Raw genomic sequence first — 18,340 nt, 5'->3', positions numbered from 1 at the left:
TAAAATATCAGAACGAATGAATTTTCTATATCTATCGGAGTAGTAGGGAGAAGATAAGTGTTCTACTTTATTAAATTGTTCAAATGTTGAATCGATCTTGTTTGCGTAGAGGAGTTCTTGTGGATCAAGATGCTGTTGTTTTGTCCATTCATTTCTACATAGTTTAAAGCTTCTTTTTTTTTTTTGGTAAACTGCTGTTTTCGTGGAAATGGGCCGTATGGATCAACGAGAGAAAAAGAAAAGCACAATGTACCCGAATCTGAAAGTGGCCAGATCAAGAAAACCAATGTTATGCGGGGAGTATAAGGGCTATTAAATACCCTATTATAACCAAATCTAGTTTTACCTTTAAACTCTTAGGGTTATTTTAGCAGTCTATATGTTTTGGAATATATAAGTAAAATAAAACTATGGAAAGATTTTTGGTGCATTTTCGTAAGGGTTAGGAAGGGCTCATTAACAAAACAAGAAGGGCTTCTATCATTCTCTCCACAAGACTGAAAACGAAACGCGAAAAATGCGCCACAAAAAAAGAAGATGGGAATCTGACGCGTTAGGGCTCGGAAGAATTCTCAGGATCCCAGAAGAGATTTCCTGATTGGGATACATTTTGTTGATTTTGAGACAACTATTCTTGGCCAGACCTTCCTCGAGCAACTATCCTTTATATTTCTCGAAGGTTTTACGTACGATCTCAGCGTCTGTATCTATAGAAGAGCAATAGCAGTTTCATCGAGTGATATTTCCTGATCTTAAGGTCGTAAGGTTTTAACAGTGCGTATATGGAAAGGCGCTCCATTTTGATCTTGATAAACATATTTCTGCAAATAAGCTATTCGTCGTTGTTTAAGATGTCTTACTTGTATGAAAATATATAACAGAAAGAAATAGGACAAAAAAAACTCATTGTATAACGCTATATGGTGATTCTTTACAAGTCTTCGTGCCTTTCAACAAACTCCGAAATGTATTCTACACACTTGTTTGGGTTTTCCGAGTTGACCCAATGACCTGCACCTTGCACATCTCGAACTTCAAACCTTGGGAAAAATAATCCTATCGTAGGTAAATATTCATCTGTTATATAATTGGACTCAGTTCCTCGTATAAAGAGAGTAGGGCCCTTCCATTGGTGAAAGTTGGGATCAAATTCCCATCCTGAAATATTACCTTTTATGACTGAATCATTCAATATATCTAACGGAATTCTCGATTTTATTGCATATTCCGAGGTTTCCAAATTCTTCTTTCTTGTTAAATTAGTCATTAAGAATTGACGGACGCTTGCAGTCTGCTCGACTTCCTTTAGTTTTTCGTCAACATCATCCATAGTTTTGATATCGGGATTGTTGCATATCCTCAATAATTGTCTTATATATCGAGGAAATGTATCCTCTGGTACCTTTGATACAGGGGCATTTTCAATATTCACCAACATGGATGAGATACTTGGTTTTCTCAAAACAATACTCATTCCTACTTTGGCTCCCATAGAATGTCCAATTATAATCGGTTTTATATCAGGTGTCATATGTTTTTCAATAAATAACTCTACGTCATGTGCCATAGATGTATAATCATGTCTTTCCATATGTGGTGACCTTCCATGGTTTCTTAGGTCTAATAAATATATGTCTCTATTTAATTGTTCATTGAGTCCCCTTCCTAATGTTCGATTGTTAGTTTTATTTCCAAAAAAGCCATGAAGAATTATAAAAGGAGCCTTTTTTCCAGATCCATGTTTTGCTTTAATGTGATCAAATGATAATTCTACAGCAGGAATATTATCTGTCATCAAGTCATTATCTAGATCAGACAATGGCTTAAAGTAATCGTCGGAAAAATATGATATATGCCTGCTCCTATTATAGAGAAGCGATCTTTTGAAAGGCTTGGCGAAATGAAAATGATGGGTAAATGGACGGTAGAACACAGTTGACATAATGTTGGATCTCACAGGTAATCTCTGTCTCTTCAATGTAATTTCTACTTTCCTGATGTATAATGTGACCATCAGAAGCATATTGGATCCCGTGGACCCTCTAATTCCCTTTTCTTAGTTATTATTCTTTTTCAACGTTAAATTTCAACTTCCGGGATTTCGGGAGATCATGTTAAGACATTGAAAAACTATAAACATGCGAAGCTGTACAATAACTGGAAAGGTCGAGGTTGTCCTGCATTACCAATTTTACTTTACATATATACTTTACCCTTCCATTGTTGCTAACAATACGTCTCTGGGTAAACAATACACGTATATTAGACTACATTTTTCCTTAGAACAAAATAAGTTAAACTAATTAATAAATACAAAAGAATGTTTGATTTAAATATAGATATAGATATTATAGATTAGAAAATTAATTAATTATGATAAGTTCCTTAATCGAATAAACCGAAACCCATGTCTTCATCTTCAGATTCTTCATCCTCAGCAGCAGCTTCTTCAGCTGGAGCAGCATCACCAGAGGAAGCGGCAGCGGCAGCTGGGGCAGCAGAAGCGTACTTGTCTGGGTTTTCAATTCTGTCAACCAATTCTTCGATTTCAGCAAAGTGGTAACCAGAACCGATAGCGACAGCCAATAAGTCCTTGTAGTTGTTGATTAAAGTGTGACCAACAGATGGCAAGGTTGGGTAACCAATAGCCAAAGAGATGGAAGCAATGGTGGAAACAGCGGAAACGAAGTGACCGACTAATTCGTCATCAGTAATATCCAAGATGGAAGATGGGAAGATTTGACCATTGTCGTAAACTTGAACAATAGATAGACCGAAGGAGAATGGAGAAATTTCTAACAAATTCAACAAAGAAGCCTCGGATTGACCAACCTTTTGACCAGCATCAACAACCTTGACATCGGAAACAATTTCAATGGTACCTCTGGCAATCTTGGTTGGAACACCTAAAGCTTGGAAGAAAGAGGTCTTACCTGGTTCCATACCTGTGTTAACAGCTCTGACCCAGATATCTTCTGGAGCAATAGCACCGGCTCTAGCTGGAGCAGCAACCTTGTTGGAGATAATGACTTCCTTAATATCTTGTAAAGAAGCGTTGGTGAAAACGAAACCAACATTACCCTTAATGAAAGGTAACAATTTTTCGAAATCAGAGGATTCACCGATCAAACCTCTGATAGCGGTTCTGACCATGGTGTTCTTACCCATTAAGACAACACCTCTACCTCTCAATTCCTTTCTAACTTCATGCATTTGTTGGGAAGAAACATTATCGACACCAACGATGAAGATAGACTTATATTCTTCCAAGTAGCTTCTTAATTTAGCAAAGTATTCAACTTTCTTTTCACGAACGCCTCCCATTTCAAACTTATTGTATTTGTAGGATGTTTAAAGGTTTTACGGTTATCTTGAAACTTGATGATAATATACGAGATAATAATTTGAATTGCATGTTTTGAAGTACTACGCAGAAGATCGATCTAATATTTTAGGAAGTTCGATATGGTTCAACCATATTGGAAATTTCCATTTACAATTTCCCGCTTGATAGCGGGATAAATTTAAGAAATGTTTCTTCAGAAAATGGAAAAAAATGAAGAGTTTTGAGCAAAAATTTCGGATGGGTTTTCACCCGATATTCCATTGGGTACGGATGTTTAGTCACTGAACAGTCATGGATTTTAGGAAGAGTTTCACAATGGAAGATAATTAAATAATCAGCACATATCAAATGATAGTTGTACGCTAACATTTGACAGAAAACGACACCGCTGAAACCATTGAAACCTTCCCCAATATTTATTAGCAAGTGTAACTATACGACAAACGTCTGATCTAAGCTAATAATGAAAACAGCAAGAGTTCAGTATAAACGGAATGAAACAGATCTTGATATCTCGACGCAGACACAATGTTTTCAGTTTATTCAAGAGAAAATTATTCCTGACCTACTGAACTTGAATGCAGATTTTGACAGGAGCAAAATAAATTATTTTAAAATTTCGAAGAATGACAATATTAAACAGAAAGTAGAGAAATTACAAACTGTGACAAGTGGAGAATGCGTCTGTGCTTATGCGTATGGGCCACATCTTCAAAAAATGTTGAGTATACTGGAGATTTGTAAGAATGTAGTGAAGAAGAACGATTTGGAAGGTTCCATTAGCCAATGGAACCATTTGACATGTTTTGAACTAGTACAAGAGGGTAGAAATGAGTTACTGGAGAAGAAAATTAACGTGCCGATTCTTATAAGTGTTATTACGGCAAATTCGGCGTTAGCTTCAAGTATTGAATTTAACACTAATAAGTGGACTAAACAAAGCTAGTAAAGTGAACAGGAATTGTTTCAAGGTGTGGGCCTTTAAAAAGCTCGTTTTTGAATGAGGAATGTTTAGTACTTTTATGAATACAGCAATCAAGAAGTGGCATTCACTATTATAGACTGTATTTATTTATTTGTTTTTTCAATAAGATGTATCATTGAAGTGTAATAGAATAGAATCCAATATGATCCCAAACCATACCTGCCCAGCAACTGGGACCAATTCAATGAGATGCCAAAATTTATATTATTTTCCTATTTATGGCATTCACATTCACTCTAGGCCTCGCTTTGAATCATTAAACCACTAGGTACAATGTACCAAAGTTTACGGATCTTCGAAGAGGCCAGCTAATCATATTCCTAAATTCCAGAAAAAGCACTGTGCTCACTTCTGTGAAAACAATATTTTTCCATTGAATGATTAGAACATGATTCTTGCGATATTGGTTGTGTTTAATAGAACTTAATTGGGATAACAAAAGAAATTGTAATGTTTATAGAAGAAATATATCTTAAAGAAATTTTTAACAAAGGAAGTTTTATAGTCTCTTTCTTTAAAAGGACCGTGGCGCGAGAAAAAATCTTGTCTCTAAACAGATTTTTTTATTTAGGTCTCGATTTTAGGAATATCTAACCACCCAGGACGTTTGTTATAAGTACGTACAATCCACTTTGCTTACGCAACTAACCATTGTTGAAAAAAAGACATGTTGATAACAGGTTTCAGTCTTAAAAATCAAAATAAGGTACTTTTACCTTGCTACCAATTTGTCTATAAGAACGTATACACCTCGCCATAGAGAATGGCTAATAATAATTATTTACATGACGATTTATTAATCCCATCCATCTTTCCATCTTTTTTCCCAAAAATCACAATTAAACTTAGGTTTATTTAATTTACCATTGACGTGGTTATGTGCCTCGCACATCCATCTCCCTAATTCTTCTCGAGATTCAACTTTGGGAGAATTATCTTGTATGAATTTTTCAAAATCTTTCGCACACCAATTACAAGGATAAACATGGGAGAACAGGGTCAAGAATCTTTCCATTTCCATTTTTTGAGTGTCCGATGGATTACCAGGATATTTGGCGGTCATTGCATGCAAAAATGTCCATGATGAAGCTCCCAAGTTTTGTACGTCGGGAGGATCTTCTCTTGTATAAGTTCTAGAACCAGGTATTAAGTCTGTTTCAATAGGTTGTCTTGTCTGTACAGTAGCATTTATTGGTAGTGATATAGATGGTGGTGGTGATTTGGGATCTACTTTTTCATGATCTTGCATAAAAGTTTTAACACTTTCAGAGATTGTGATTCCAACTTGGCGGAACGTTTTGAAAGCAATACATGGTAAGCAGCTATAGTACTGTTAGTATGCATGTTTTAGGAAAGCATTTGAGAGTAAGATTATATTATTGAAAAACATACAATTTCACGTTTTCCTTAATTGCAGGCTCTGCTATGTTTTCGTGTTGCCCATCAGGGATCTTTTCCATTTCTCGAGTGATATTCAACAGAATGGGTCTGTATCTTTAAAGTATTGATATTATATCGAATATTTACCAACACGAACGTTTTCTAAGGTGATGTAACCTTCTCTAGAGCAAACTCTTTTGGATTAAATTTTGTTTCTCGACCACTAGTCTACCTTGGTAAATTTATATGTTCTTTCTTTTTCCCCTGCTACATTTCGCAACTTCTGGCATCTGGGCGGCTATTTTTCATTGCGCAACGGAGTGTCTTTGTACGTATGTCCATCAATGAAGACTTTACTTACAACGAATGGAAGTTTGTATTGCAAAAGTTATAGATCATTTGGCTTGTATATAAGTAGATAAAGGCTCAAACAGACTGTTAGAGTATTTTTTATTACATTATTCTGGACAGTTGATGAACCAATGAAGAAATGAAACAATCAAACATTCAATGAAAGAAAAGAAGTACGGTTAGTTCGCTTCTTTTGTTGGATGTAGTCTCTATGTTGTCTGTGGTTTCAAACCACTACGAAGAAGTCCCCAATACTGCTGTTTAAACCCAGTGTATATATAGTCTAGATAGTCTATGGTATATTATAGCGGAACTAATTTTTATAATGAAGAATAGACAACAGAAAATGGAATATGTATATAAACTCATGAAAGTACGTAGCCGCTCTGAGAGCATTATAGTATTCTATCCATGAAGCGGTTGTCGCTCTTTGCATGTTCGATCTAAACTACTTTCGGATTTTAAGACTATTGACCTTGAATTTGAGCCGAGGCCAGTCCACTTTATTATTTACGTACGCTGCTAATCCAATCCCAAGTTGTTAGGTTCTTCATTGACTCCTGTAAAATCAGATGTCCGTAGTGGTCTTACTTTTAGAAGCGTCGCGTCTGGATTTGTTTCCCCTTCCTTGGCCTGCATTCGTTTTTTCTTGATATATTCCTTAGCAGCTTTAAGGGCAGCTTCCCTACAAAGTTCTTTTAAGTCGGAACCAGACATTCCGTCAGTTCGTGCAACGACTGCTTCCAAATCAAATTCATCATCCAGTTCAGTTCCCTTAAGTAAAACTTGTAAAATGTGTGATCTTTGTTCGGCATTGGGTAACGATATGTAAAACCTCTTTGGTAACCTCCTTAAGAATGCGTCATCAATATCATTAATACGGTTTGTAGCACCAACAACCATTATCCTGCGACTACTTATCAACCCATCCCATAGAGTCATAAATTCTGCTTTCAAATTTGCCGTTACTTCGTGATCAAAAGATGTACGCTCTCTTAATACTGAATCAATTTCATCAATGAATATTATACATGGTTCGATTTTATTAGCAAGGGAAAATAACGCATCTACCATCTTGTTTGATTCTCCGTAATACTTATCCATTAATGTAGACATTCTGACAGAAATGAAGTTAGCACCACTTTCTAGTGCCAAACTTTTAGCTAACATTGTCTTACCGCAACCAGGTGGGCCGTATAATAATACACCACTGGGAGCCTGCAATAAGGAGCCATTTGTATATAGTTCAGGCATCGTTAAAGGATAGATCACACTTTCATTTAGCTCAGACACTATATGATCTAAACCTCCAATATCTTCAAACGTTATATTAATTTCTTCTGGGGTGATTACGGATGCAAGTATGCTCTGTTCATAAGCATTCAATTCTAAATTAGCAAAATCGGGCGATTTTTCACATAGTCGTTTCCATTGAGTTTCTTGTCTTTGTCTTGACTCTTTAGATCTTCCTAGCGGGCCAATTTCGGCATCATTCAAAAGTCTACTGCAAAGATAATAGATTGATATCCCTGTTCCTATCAAAACAGACCAGTCAGTTATGGTTTTTAGATCAATTTTATTTGGCATCGTGTTTTCCGTATTTTGGGTTCCCCAACAGATTAGAAGTCTTTCCTTGTTAAGATTAAACTGATTGATGTATTCGTTTCTTAGAAGCGGAGCTGGTAATAGACTTATTGATGAAGGTTTTTTCCTACGTAGGCTAAGGTGTAGAATCTGTAACCTTATTTATGCAGACTGGTTTCTATGTATAAGCCAGTGCTTTTCGTCACGTTTTATTTTGTCCGTTATTCGCTGATTGCAAATTTCCTTATAGTAAGACACCAACAGATCACTTTCCTAAATAATACCAAAATAAAGGATATGCAACTATATATTTTTTGGATGAATATATAATTGTGTTAATAATAATCTTTTTGATATCCTACTAGTAACTCTATTTTAACTATTTCAGCTTGCTTCGTTAACAGAACGATAAGGTCTCTGATATAACATACGTAGGTTGCCTTAAAAGTAACCGACTTGGGGGACAGTCAACATCTGTACATTATATGTTTCTACTTGCATCCGTACATATTTGTAAGTTTCTAATATTTTTTAAGAATTATTAATCAAAGAATCTTGCACGAGAGGCCATTTCGCGCCCGGGGAAACCTGTTTCCCTTCTAGCTCCCCCTTCTAATACATTTCAAACTTCCTTCTAGTAGCATGTGTCTCCTCCAAGTCCCCGTCTAACTTCCTTCTAAGCTCATCTTTTCCTCTATACCACAGAACGTCTTAGGCTAATGTACTTACAAGTCTGGTCTAAAGTATGTATGGTTTAACAGATATAACTAGTAATATCTTAGAAGTTTTGTTGTTTCACATTCTTAGTCAACCAAGCCAAAGCGTATGTGATATTATGCCTATTAAAAAACATGGAATGCAAGATTCTATTGGTAGTCAGAGAAGCATGAATTAAAATCAAGAATGAACTGTGGTATAATTGAAGATTCTGAAACCGATACTTAACATGTGATTTATACAAGGCCAGGAAAATTCTATGGTTGTATTGACATGTGAACGCAGAGAACAAGGATATTTACTATGAGGAGATGTGTACCTGGTAAAGGTAAACTATTATAATATTAGACCTTTAGGACAAGATAAAGATATATGAGTTAGAACTCTGTGATTGCATTCCAATGTTACTGTTTTTATGATAGCTAATGACAATATTTACTAACAAACTATATCGAACTTCGTTTTTCCTTCATTGATTACAGAACAATCATAAAATATGCCTCCAAAGCAACAATTATCTAAAGCTGCCAAAGCTGCTGCCGCTATGGCCGGTGGTAAGAAGTCCAAAAAGAAGTGGTCCAAGAACAACCACAAGGACAAGGCTCAACACGCTGTCATCTTAGACCAAGAAAAGTTGGACAGAATCATGAAAGAAGTCCCAACTTACAGATACGTCTCCGTTTCTGTCTTAGTTGATAGATTAAAGATTGGTGGTTCTATGGCTAGAGTTGCTTTGAGAGATTTAGAAAAGCAAGGAATTATTAAGCCAGTTTCTAAGCACTCTAAGCAAGCTATCTACACCAGAGCTGTCGCTTCCGAATAAATTTAGAGATTTCTAATAAAAATGTATTATTATTATTCTAATTTCTAAACGTTCAAATAAAAAAGACTTCATATCCTCTTAATATGTTTTATATATGATAAGTGATTCATATTTGCTATAATTAAACATTAATGTTTGTTTCTATATTTACGTTGTGTAAATTATATGTAACTTTATGATTGGTAGCTTCTGGCGGATTGAAATTTATAATATGGTTCATATAAATATTATATTGAAGTATAGGTCATATGAAGTTGTAACGGTATATATTAAAACTAGCTTCAATATTTACTTGCTTGTATATCCTTTCAAGTAGTTACCAGGACAGCTAAATTGAAACTTGTTCTCACATAGGTTATATTTGACATAATGTTTTTGGAAACAGGAATGCTGCCTCCACGAAAAGTGATACATATATTATATATCTGGAAAAAGAAAAATTATAGTAGCGTCTTAGGGTCAAATAGAATTTTCCTACGCTTAAAATCTATTAAGCAGTACGGCCAACCTCTTGTAATCTCCTTTCATGTGCTTTCATTTTAGCGTAGATAAATCTTTTAATTGTATCCCAATTGTTCTTATGTTTTGGAGGTATCTTCTTATCGAATTTACTCAAAATTCTTAATAAAGTTATTTGTGCATAAGGTGAAAAATTGAGCCTCAACCAATATATACCTAAATAGATGACCAACATAATACCGGAAGATCCATTCTTCATCAACAAAGTATCTAAAACAAGAGCAATTACAATAAAGATTTCAGAGTATGAAACTAGATGTAAAAGGTGAACATTAGCCATTGTCAATTGGTCCTCCTTTTTCTTAGACTCAGTATTGAATTCATTATCCTTATCCAGTAAGTGCATGTAACTTAAGATCATAAATGGAAGCAATTTATAAAAGGATTTACCACCACCTAGGAACCATAATAAAGCCATCAACATCGCTTGAAAGTTAGATGATGATAAAAGATCGTACCAAGTTGGATTCAATCCATTCCAATTTTGAAACATGGTAACAGAACCAGATGTAAAGACTCCTATTAAGGATAATCTATACAGTAATTGAGGTGACCATCTTAATATGGTATGATACCATCTTGTCCCCTTAATTATACTGTAATTCTTCTTTACTCTTAAGAAGAGCCATTTCCATGAACGATATTTAAAGAATAACAGAACGTGGAAGAAATATGTCAATGTGAAAAGAGCACCGAATACTAAGGTCATTGTATGACCAACAGTCCAGATTAATTTTTGTCTGGCCAAGGGGTCTGCCTTTTTCGGATCTTTTTTCCTTATAATTTTTATTGTTCCAGCCATAATATTGATTTTTCTTTGAGACTGTAATTATTAATACCTTATGATTTTTGAAATTTAGAGATATGTCGAACTAAAAACCAGAGTAGCTAAACTCTAAATATATAAAAGTCTTCGTCTTACAATTAAGGATTGTCTATATAAGAATGTTCTCTTATTTTGAAATCTCGCTTTGTTCTTTTCGAAATATTTATATGCGAGCGGAACAATGAAAAATCAAGAAATCTTATAAAATTCATTTTCAAGATTTAATGCGTTTGCATCTTTGTATGAACTAGAAATCTGTTAATTTTATCGTAGTATCACGACCGTTATATCTACGTAACGTTATGGCTAAATCGAGGTTTGAATATGTCCGTGAATTCGAGAGTCATGACGTTTTACTTCCGCAATGTTATATAGTAGTACGAATCGACGGTAAGAAATTCCATGAATTTTCCAAATATTACGAATTTGCCAAGCCAAACGATGATAGAGCTTTAAAATTAATGAACGCCGCTGCAAAGAATGTTGTGTTACAATATCGAAACGATGTCATATTAGCTTATGGAGAAAGTGACGAATATTCCTTTATACTCAAGTCAGATACTTCTCTATTTAATAGAAGACGTGATAAGATATCGAGCTTATTCGTTTCATTATTTACATCAAATTATGTCACACTTTGGCCCAAATTCTTTGTTGGAGTTGAATTACATCCTAAACATCTACCATTTTTCGATTCAAGGTGTGTTCAATATCCAAATTTGAAAGCGATTAAAGACTATTTGAGTTGGAGGTTTGTTGACACACATATAAATAATCTATATAATACAGCTTTCTGGAAATTGATTCAAGTTTGTGGAATGAACCCTAGGGAGGCTGAGAATAGACTCAGTGGAACTTATAGTAGTGGTAAGCAAGAGATATTATTCAAAGATTGTGGAATAAACTATAATAATGAACCAGAGATGTATAAAAAGGGTTCTTTGATTACTCGAAAGGGTGAAATCTTGCATATTGATGTCATTAAAATGATTGATGACTTATTTGTAGGTTTTTAATAAGGGCCGAAAATGTATTCTTGGTTTTGTATTATTATAATTGTATGTAGTTGATACAAGTATCATCATTATGAATGAAAAACAATTTCCGCGCATTTCCTTCCATTGATATAGAATGTACTACATTATAGATATTTTCTTCGAAGACAGAAGAACTTATTAGTTGATAATCTTTATAATTATAGGTCCATTGATATAATTTGCCATTCACGCTTCCAGAATATATGATAAATTCATTCATATCAACATTTAAGCTCAGTATATGATCTAATAATGGTGTGTCTTCAATTGCATTATGATCTCGCTCCAATATTTCTAATTGTTCCCATCGCCTTTTGGACTTTTCAAATATTATGCATCCAACGTTAGTAATGTTGGCAACAACAAATATTAAAGATGAATTCATAAATTCCTTCGCAATAACGGAATCTGCTGCAGTTACGTTATGTTCTTTATTTTCATCAGGAAGAATGGATTCTAGGAAATCATGGACTTCAGATTTATTTTTCGAAACAATGTGGACCTTCCCATCTACAGTCGCCACACTCAAGGCATCTGTAAATGAATTCCTCGTTATCAGCTCATTTTCGTTTGTACAAGGAAAATTTGAACCTTTTGATGGACTTCTTAGTCCACAAATGCTAACGACAGAGTCAGAGATTAATTCATCAATAGTATACAATGCTGTACCTTTTTGTAAGTCTAGATTTCGAAATGTTCCTGTTTCGATATAGAATAATAAATGAACGATGCTACAAAACGTTGTTCCAAGCACTATTTCAATAGTACCATTTTTCCTACTTTGGCAATAAAATGAACTAATTGAGTCATTTTTATTTGGCAGTACCCATTCATTTAATTGAGAATATTCAGGTTCCACTAAATTTTCTAATGTCGTAATTCTTATTCCATCGATGCATACAATTATTAAGTTATATACTATTGTTTTCAAAGCCTTTTTCGATTTTTCCAATATCGGTGTTTCTGTAATTTCTAAGCGTTTCACAGTAGTCGTATAATTGATACCAGGCGTTATCCTTCTGGAAATATGTATTGGATATTTGAAAGTCTTGTTCGGTACTACTATTCCTGAATCTGCATGAGTTGAATAATGTAGATGCACTTCAAATGGATTGTTTAGTGTAGATTGGGCAACAATGAGATATTTCGGAGTAGTAGTATATGCGTGGATCACTTCGGCAAGTGAGCACTTGTAAACAGGTATGGTAGTCATAAAATCCAGTAGAAGCTATGGTAGGACACAGTTCAATGTATCAATCCAATGGGTAAAACGTAAACTTATTTTAATTGAGGAAAGATGTACCGTTAGTTGCCATAATTATTCCCTTTGGAATCGACACAGCTTCATTTCCCATCAATAGTAAAATGTTGTAAAGACACAAAATATCTTATAACAGTATTCGACCTAATGAAATCTTGATTGTCAATAAATATCCCAGAAATTGCATAAACAACTTGCTTTAATGATAAAATTTGTACGTACATAAAAATAATTTATGATGAAACACTAATAAGGATAGTCAAAAAAATAATCTCCGCGACGGGGAATTGAACCCCGATCTGGCACGCGACAAGCGCCCATTCTGACCATTAAACTATCACGGATCTTTTTGTGTTTTTTTTGTATTGAGGCTTTTAACAGTGCGGTTTCAGTGGCGATACACTAAAGTTAAATACTTAATATAATGACTTGCAGTGGAAGTGACTTGTTAAGTATGCGAGTATCTGATTTATTCAATTATCGTTATTCTTCTATCCTATTTAGTATATAATTATAAACATATATAATTATTAAGGACGTGGTATTGGGATCTTATTAAGATCATCTTACTCGATATTTATACGTTTCTAAAACGTGTTCATTATCGAGGATTCTAGTATACAATTCTATCGATCAGTTTGTTTCATTCTACTTCATAAGTTATTTCCTCAATGGATAATTTCGTATATTGTAATTGGGTGTACATCATGTTTCAAGTTAGTTCATGTTTCCTATTCAAGTCTGTCATCCTTTATAGAGTGCGACACTCGTATACCGAGATGCAATGGTAGTTGAAATCCGGTTATTAATATCTGATAGCGGGTTAGTCGAGTTTGACCTAAAGTGGTAATTTCACAATACCAAATTTTTTGTTGTATACTAGCCAAATGATACTCCACCAGCCTAAAATAATATATCAAGTAGTGATAACATTATTTCAAAGAACTCAAAATAAGTAATGACGAAAAAAAGAGAAAATATTATCAAGTTTTTCGTTAATAGTGTTAAACGATGTCACTGATATCACTGGTTTTCGTAATGTTAATGACGTTACTAGAGGTTAATGAAATTGGTGTGATATGGGAAGATTCTAGCTAGTACTCTACCCAAATGATTAGAGGGGATGTTCAATTATTTCATAATTTCATGTAAAGTAAAGAATTATATGCTGTTTAATGATTAATTATATTTATAAAATTATAAATAAAAGACCTATTATCTTTGTTTGGGCTTATCGACTTTTCTTTTATAATGTTTATAAATTTGTAATTGTAAAACCGGTCCTATTATGCCTGGTATCCTCATCCTCGTCATCGTCATCATCATAATTATCATCGTCATTAACTGAATTGTTCTCATTATTATTGTTATGAATATTAATATTATTAGTGGCTTCATTATCATTGAAACTATTTTGGTTGTCATCTTCATCCTCATCATTATTATTATAGATTTTTTCTTCTTGTATCATTAATTTATTAGATTGACTACTGTCTGATCTTGAAGTACTATTAGTATTATCTGTCGAAGTTGTAGTATCTGCCCCAGGAGCTCCATGCACGAACGTATCGTATGGTTCCATATTTTTATGGTTCATCGTAGTTGTGGTATCGATATTATCATCATTATCAACGTACGTATGCATGATATTCGAATTATCTATACTGATTTGGGAAGGCATATCGGAACCATCATCATTTCTAATATTTCTTTGGACTAATATGTCATCATTATCAAAATTATAACCATTTTCTCCACCATCATTATTACGAGAACCCAATGGTAAATTAGAATGATATTCTTCATTATTGTTCTTCTTACCGATGAGTAGATTCCAAAGTTTATGTAGATTGTTAGTCTTGTATGCGGTGATGACTTTACCATCTGAATCTATAAAATTAGTTGATTTTGATTTGATACAGAAATGATATAGAATTAATCCGATCAATAATAGGAGGGGTATTCCTATACCTAAAACACAACCTAGGACAATGTTTCTATTTTTCTTTGTGAGGCCAGAATGTGAATTCTTACTATTGGAAGAATTTGCTGTTGCGGTGGGTGTATATGTTATTGTTGTATAATAGTTTGATAGGATTGTTTTCCCATGAATTATACTTGTCACTGTTTTCCTTAAATCCAAGGATAATGTTGGTGATGATGATGTTGATGCTGATGTCGTTGTTGAAGATACGGTAAATGAGGAGGAGGAGGTGGTGGAGGAAGAAGACGAAGAAGAAGATATCCTCGAGGTACTTGATGATATGGAGGAAGATATTATTCTTGATGTTCTTGATGTGGATGATGACCTCCTACTGGATGAGGTTGTTCTTGATGGTAATGAAGATGAAGATGAAAATGAAGATGAAGATGAGCTGAATATTCTTCTTGTTGATGAGGAAGAAGTTGATTGAATGGTTGCTGAGCTAGTAGAGCTTGATATTATCAAACTAGAAGTAGATGAAATGATAGGTAATGAGCTTGAAGTAGAAGTAGTAGTTGTTATTGACCTATACCATGTTGATGTTGTTGTGATAGATGAAGACGATGTATCTGAAGATGTAGAAGATGATGGAGAAGCAATTGAAGTGAAAGAAGGAGATGCAATAATGATAGAACTTGTCGATCTGCTACTAACTATATTGCTCGAGGAAGAGAAAGTGGTTGTTGGTATAGTACTACTACTTATGAGCAATGGACCAAGACTTGAAGACGCCGGTAATGGAGTTGTTGAAGAAAGCTGTGCATATAATGAAGACGAGGAGGATGATAATGAAGTTTGAGGTGTATCGCTCGATGTAGGAGGAACGACCTGCACAGACGGTGATGATGATGAAGTCGACAATTCAGTAATGGAGGAGATTATAGGAGATGGGATAGAAGGAGGTAATGTTGATTCTAGTGAAGTAGTTGTAGTTTCATTGCCAGCTGGTGGTATGATGAATTCTTGTGATGTGACAATGTGTAGCAAAGAAGCATAGAGAAGAATTCTTTTTTTATTGCAGATCATTATTATTATTATTTTGATTGGATATGCAATTGATAATGTGTTGAAAATTCTATAAAAATAAAAATATGTTTTTTAAGTTAAAAAGGAGAAATAAACGTAAATGTTGTCTTACTTGGAAATTGAAAATAAACGGAGGGGTATTTAATGAACTTGAATTGAATTAAACTGGAAGGAAAATTAGCTTTAATATGATCGATATGTTTTTCGATACTTTGAAAAAAATGACAGTGATCGAAGAGAAATTAGTAAAAACGAAATTTAAGGTTAAACGAGGAAGAAAAGGAAGAACTGAAAAGAAAAAGGGAAAGGAAAACTTTTATGACCAATGCTAATTGTTAAAGGGGATCAAAATATATGGACAAACAGAAATTGGTGGTATTTTCTCGAGTATTGTCGTTGTGAGTTGACGATGATGTATGCAGGTTGTGTGTATCATATAGATCTGGAGTTTCCCAAAGATCCAAAATACAAGCAACACGCAAATTGGAGAGACCAATATATGATGATGTATATGAAGTAGACTTAAGATGGTGAGTCTCTGACAAAGATGAGTATTGCTCGAGAAATTGAACTTTTAGTAGTAATCTCTTTGGAAAGGCTTGTCTTACAAGTGTTTTGAGCTATATGTATAAATGTATAAATAGGCACCAACTAAACAGAACAATGAGTGAGTATCACAGTAAAAAAAAAATATTTCGCGGTCAGTCCAGTACCGTACAGGTGTTGTACGGGGTCGCGCCAACGGGTAACGGCTAACGGCTAACGGACGACGGGCGACGGGCGACGGGATCTTTGAAAGGAAAATGACGGAATGACGAAAATAAAAAACTTCGATCAGCAACAGCAACAGCAACAGCAACTTCAAAGCCCGCGGGCACCCACACGGGTACCCACACGGGCGGCTATTTTTAACAGTCTACCCAGGTGGTGCGCGCTTATGAAAGTTTACCCAAAGGGGGAAAGGGAGGGGAAGGGAGGAAAGAACAAAGCAAACGGTGTTTTGTCTGTGGTATGGTATGGTATGGTCTCCAGTGTAGGGTGTCATTCTCTGGTTTGATTTATAGAAGAGAGTCCATATTTTTGGATTCAAATCAGACTTTTTCGATCAAAAAGTAATGGGTAGTGAGATTTTATGAATCCCTCTGAAGGTACAAGCAACGTACGTGCGTATGTGTCTTCGTAGTGTTCCCGCTAATAAAATACTTTGAATTAGGGGAGCTCCGTTTCGTTTTTTCCCCTCTTTCGGTTGTAAAAAATAGTTAGTGTGTTATTTTTATCTTTTTGAGGAATATATTTATAAGTTTATAAGTTTATAAGTTTGCCGTTTTTTATATCTATATATGTACAAGAAAAAATGTTTTATTGTTACGCCTGTGCTAGTGGTGTTTTGAATGATTGCTGTACAGCATCGCAGTTGGTATAGAATCCTCGAAATTCATCAATAGCTTCTAATTGTGAGATTAACTTCTGTAATCGCTCCATAACGTTTTCATCATCTATATTAACCTTCATATCATCTTTGGCAATGTACTTGTTACCAATTTGTTGTTCTATTGTGAAACCTTCCCTTTGAAGTTCGTTAGCTACCTGACTAGTATCGGCCGGATCGCCTACAATAATTTCATAGTACTTCTCTCCTGCCAAATTCTCATTATTGTCAACGCCCTGTTTTGTATCACTAACACTTCTTATTGTTGTAGAATCTCTATTCTCGTCTCCTTCTTCTTCTCCCTTTAATAACTCGATGTCTTCTATACCATCAATTTCAATACTTTTCTCAAAGACTTTCTCTTCATTATCCAATTCCTTAGGTGGAACCACCAGCAAATAACCCTTCACATCAAATAAATAAGAAGTCGGAGTCATGGACCCATTCGCCTTCAAAAAGGCACTTCTAACCAACCCGACAGTTCTATTCTTATTATCAGTGGAACATTCCACTACAAATGCTACACCTCCAGGTCCGATTCCTTCATACATACAAAGATTATTATTTTCACTACCATCACCAATAGTACCAATTTTACCCTTATTTATTGCATTCTCTACAACTCTCTTCGGTATATTACTCTTCATAGCTAATTCCACTAAGTTATTCAAAGACGTAGTATCATTAGCTTTAACTGCAGATGTAATCTGTAAGGATATCTTGTTAGCAGCTTTATTCTTTATCGCATCATTCTTCATCTTTTGATGCTTTATTGTCGACCATTTGTTATGACCTGAATGCGTAATATTATTTAACGTATTAAAAGTTCGAGACGCAAGTCCCAATGCCTGTGCTGTTCTTTTTACGTAACAAGGCCCTCTTTTTAATATTCGCTGCAGCATGGTTGAGAGGAAATTGAATTCTTGTAATGTACTGGCCGTAAGGACCTATGAAGAGGTTACCATCTTTAAATGGATGTATCCTTCATCTTTTTAACCTTACTTGTCAAGACATTCAGCTTCCGTTTCGTAGATACCGTACGTACGTACGTATGCATTTCGCAATCCATTTC

The 18,340-nt window shown here is 34.7% G+C and overlaps 11 protein-coding genes and 1 non-coding gene across 12 annotated transcripts; 3 read left to right on the top strand and 9 right to left on the bottom strand.

The window, feature by feature from the left end:
• Nucleotides 1-931: 931 nt before the first annotated feature.
• Nucleotides 932-2,023, bottom strand: IMO32 (Imo32p; the record flags this gene model as incomplete). The annotated part of the gene is made up of 1 exon (XM_003669906.1): nucleotides 932-2,023. The coding sequence occupies one exon, from the start codon at nucleotides 2,021-2,023 to the stop codon at nucleotides 932-934; it is 1,092 nt and encodes a 363-aa protein (XP_003669954.1).
• A 362-nt stretch (nucleotides 2,024-2,385) lies between these two features.
• RPP0 (60S ribosomal protein uL10) lies at nucleotides 2,386-3,324 on the bottom strand (the record flags this gene model as incomplete). Its single annotated transcript, XM_003669905.1, has 1 exon — nucleotides 2,386-3,324. The coding sequence occupies one exon, from the start codon at nucleotides 3,322-3,324 to the stop codon at nucleotides 2,386-2,388; it is 939 nt and encodes a 312-aa protein (XP_003669953.1).
• A 485-nt stretch (nucleotides 3,325-3,809) lies between these two features.
• POP6 (ribonuclease P/MRP protein subunit POP6) lies at nucleotides 3,810-4,292 on the top strand (the record flags this gene model as incomplete). Its single annotated transcript, XM_003669904.1, has 1 exon — nucleotides 3,810-4,292. The coding sequence occupies one exon, from the start codon at nucleotides 3,810-3,812 to the stop codon at nucleotides 4,290-4,292; it is 483 nt and encodes a 160-aa protein (XP_003669952.1).
• An 835-nt stretch (nucleotides 4,293-5,127) lies between these two features.
• On the bottom strand, nucleotides 5,128-5,791 carry ERV1 (flavin-linked sulfhydryl oxidase; the record flags this gene model as incomplete). The annotated part of the gene is made up of 2 exons (XM_003669903.1): nucleotides 5,128-5,653; nucleotides 5,724-5,791. The coding sequence occupies 2 exons, from the start codon at nucleotides 5,789-5,791 to the stop codon at nucleotides 5,128-5,130; spliced, it is 594 nt and encodes a 197-aa protein (XP_003669951.1).
• A 793-nt stretch (nucleotides 5,792-6,584) lies between these two features.
• On the bottom strand, nucleotides 6,585-7,649 carry MSP1 (protein-degrading AAA family ATPase MSP1; the record flags this gene model as incomplete). The annotated part of the gene is made up of 1 exon (XM_003669902.1): nucleotides 6,585-7,649. The coding sequence occupies one exon, from the start codon at nucleotides 7,647-7,649 to the stop codon at nucleotides 6,585-6,587; it is 1,065 nt and encodes a 354-aa protein (XP_003669950.1).
• A 1,210-nt stretch (nucleotides 7,650-8,859) lies between these two features.
• Nucleotides 8,860-9,186, top strand: RPS25A (40S ribosomal protein eS25; the record flags this gene model as incomplete). Its single annotated transcript, XM_003669901.1, has 1 exon — nucleotides 8,860-9,186. The coding sequence occupies one exon, from the start codon at nucleotides 8,860-8,862 to the stop codon at nucleotides 9,184-9,186; it is 327 nt and encodes a 108-aa protein (XP_003669949.1).
• A 490-nt stretch (nucleotides 9,187-9,676) lies between these two features.
• NDAI0D03910 (uncharacterized protein) lies at nucleotides 9,677-10,507 on the bottom strand (the record flags this gene model as incomplete). The annotated part of the gene is made up of 1 exon (XM_003669900.1): nucleotides 9,677-10,507. One exon carries the CDS (start codon nucleotides 10,505-10,507, stop codon nucleotides 9,677-9,679), a length of 831 nt encoding a protein of 276 aa, XP_003669948.1.
• Nucleotides 10,508-10,833: 326 nt separating this feature from the next.
• Nucleotides 10,834-11,547, top strand: THG1 (tRNA guanylyltransferase; the record flags this gene model as incomplete). The annotated part of the gene is made up of 1 exon (XM_003669899.1): nucleotides 10,834-11,547. The coding sequence occupies one exon, from the start codon at nucleotides 10,834-10,836 to the stop codon at nucleotides 11,545-11,547; it is 714 nt and encodes a 237-aa protein (XP_003669947.1).
• Nucleotides 11,548-11,581: 34 nt separating this feature from the next.
• Nucleotides 11,582-12,781, bottom strand: NDAI0D03890 (uncharacterized protein; the record flags this gene model as incomplete). The annotated part of the gene is made up of 1 exon (XM_003669898.1): nucleotides 11,582-12,781. One exon carries the CDS (start codon nucleotides 12,779-12,781, stop codon nucleotides 11,582-11,584), a length of 1,200 nt encoding a protein of 399 aa, XP_003669946.1.
• A 320-nt stretch (nucleotides 12,782-13,101) lies between these two features.
• NDAI0Dtrna7D lies at nucleotides 13,102-13,173 on the bottom strand. Its single transcript has one exon. It is a non-coding gene; the product is annotated as a tRNA-Asp (tRNA).
• A 911-nt stretch (nucleotides 13,174-14,084) lies between these two features.
• On the bottom strand, nucleotides 14,085-15,839 carry MTL1 (Mtl1p; the record flags this gene model as incomplete). Its single annotated transcript, XM_003669897.1, has 1 exon — nucleotides 14,085-15,839. The coding sequence occupies one exon, from the start codon at nucleotides 15,837-15,839 to the stop codon at nucleotides 14,085-14,087; it is 1,755 nt and encodes a 584-aa protein (XP_003669945.1).
• Nucleotides 15,840-17,204: 1,365 nt separating this feature from the next.
• Nucleotides 17,205-18,170, bottom strand: DPC29 (post-initiation translation factor DPC29; the record flags this gene model as incomplete). Its single annotated transcript, XM_003669896.1, has 1 exon — nucleotides 17,205-18,170. The coding sequence occupies one exon, from the start codon at nucleotides 18,168-18,170 to the stop codon at nucleotides 17,205-17,207; it is 966 nt and encodes a 321-aa protein (XP_003669944.1).
• Between the last annotated feature and the right edge of the window lie 170 nt (nucleotides 18,171-18,340).

The sequence above is a fragment of the Naumovozyma dairenensis genome, chromosome 4 (genome assembly GCF_000227115.2).
Source record: "Naumovozyma dairenensis CBS 421 chromosome 4, complete genome".
Taxonomy (NCBI): domain Eukaryota; kingdom Fungi; phylum Ascomycota; class Saccharomycetes; order Saccharomycetales; family Saccharomycetaceae; genus Naumovozyma; species Naumovozyma dairenensis.
The sequence above is the reverse complement of the archived record's forward strand: the minus strand, read 5'-3'. Positions and strand labels throughout refer to the sequence as shown.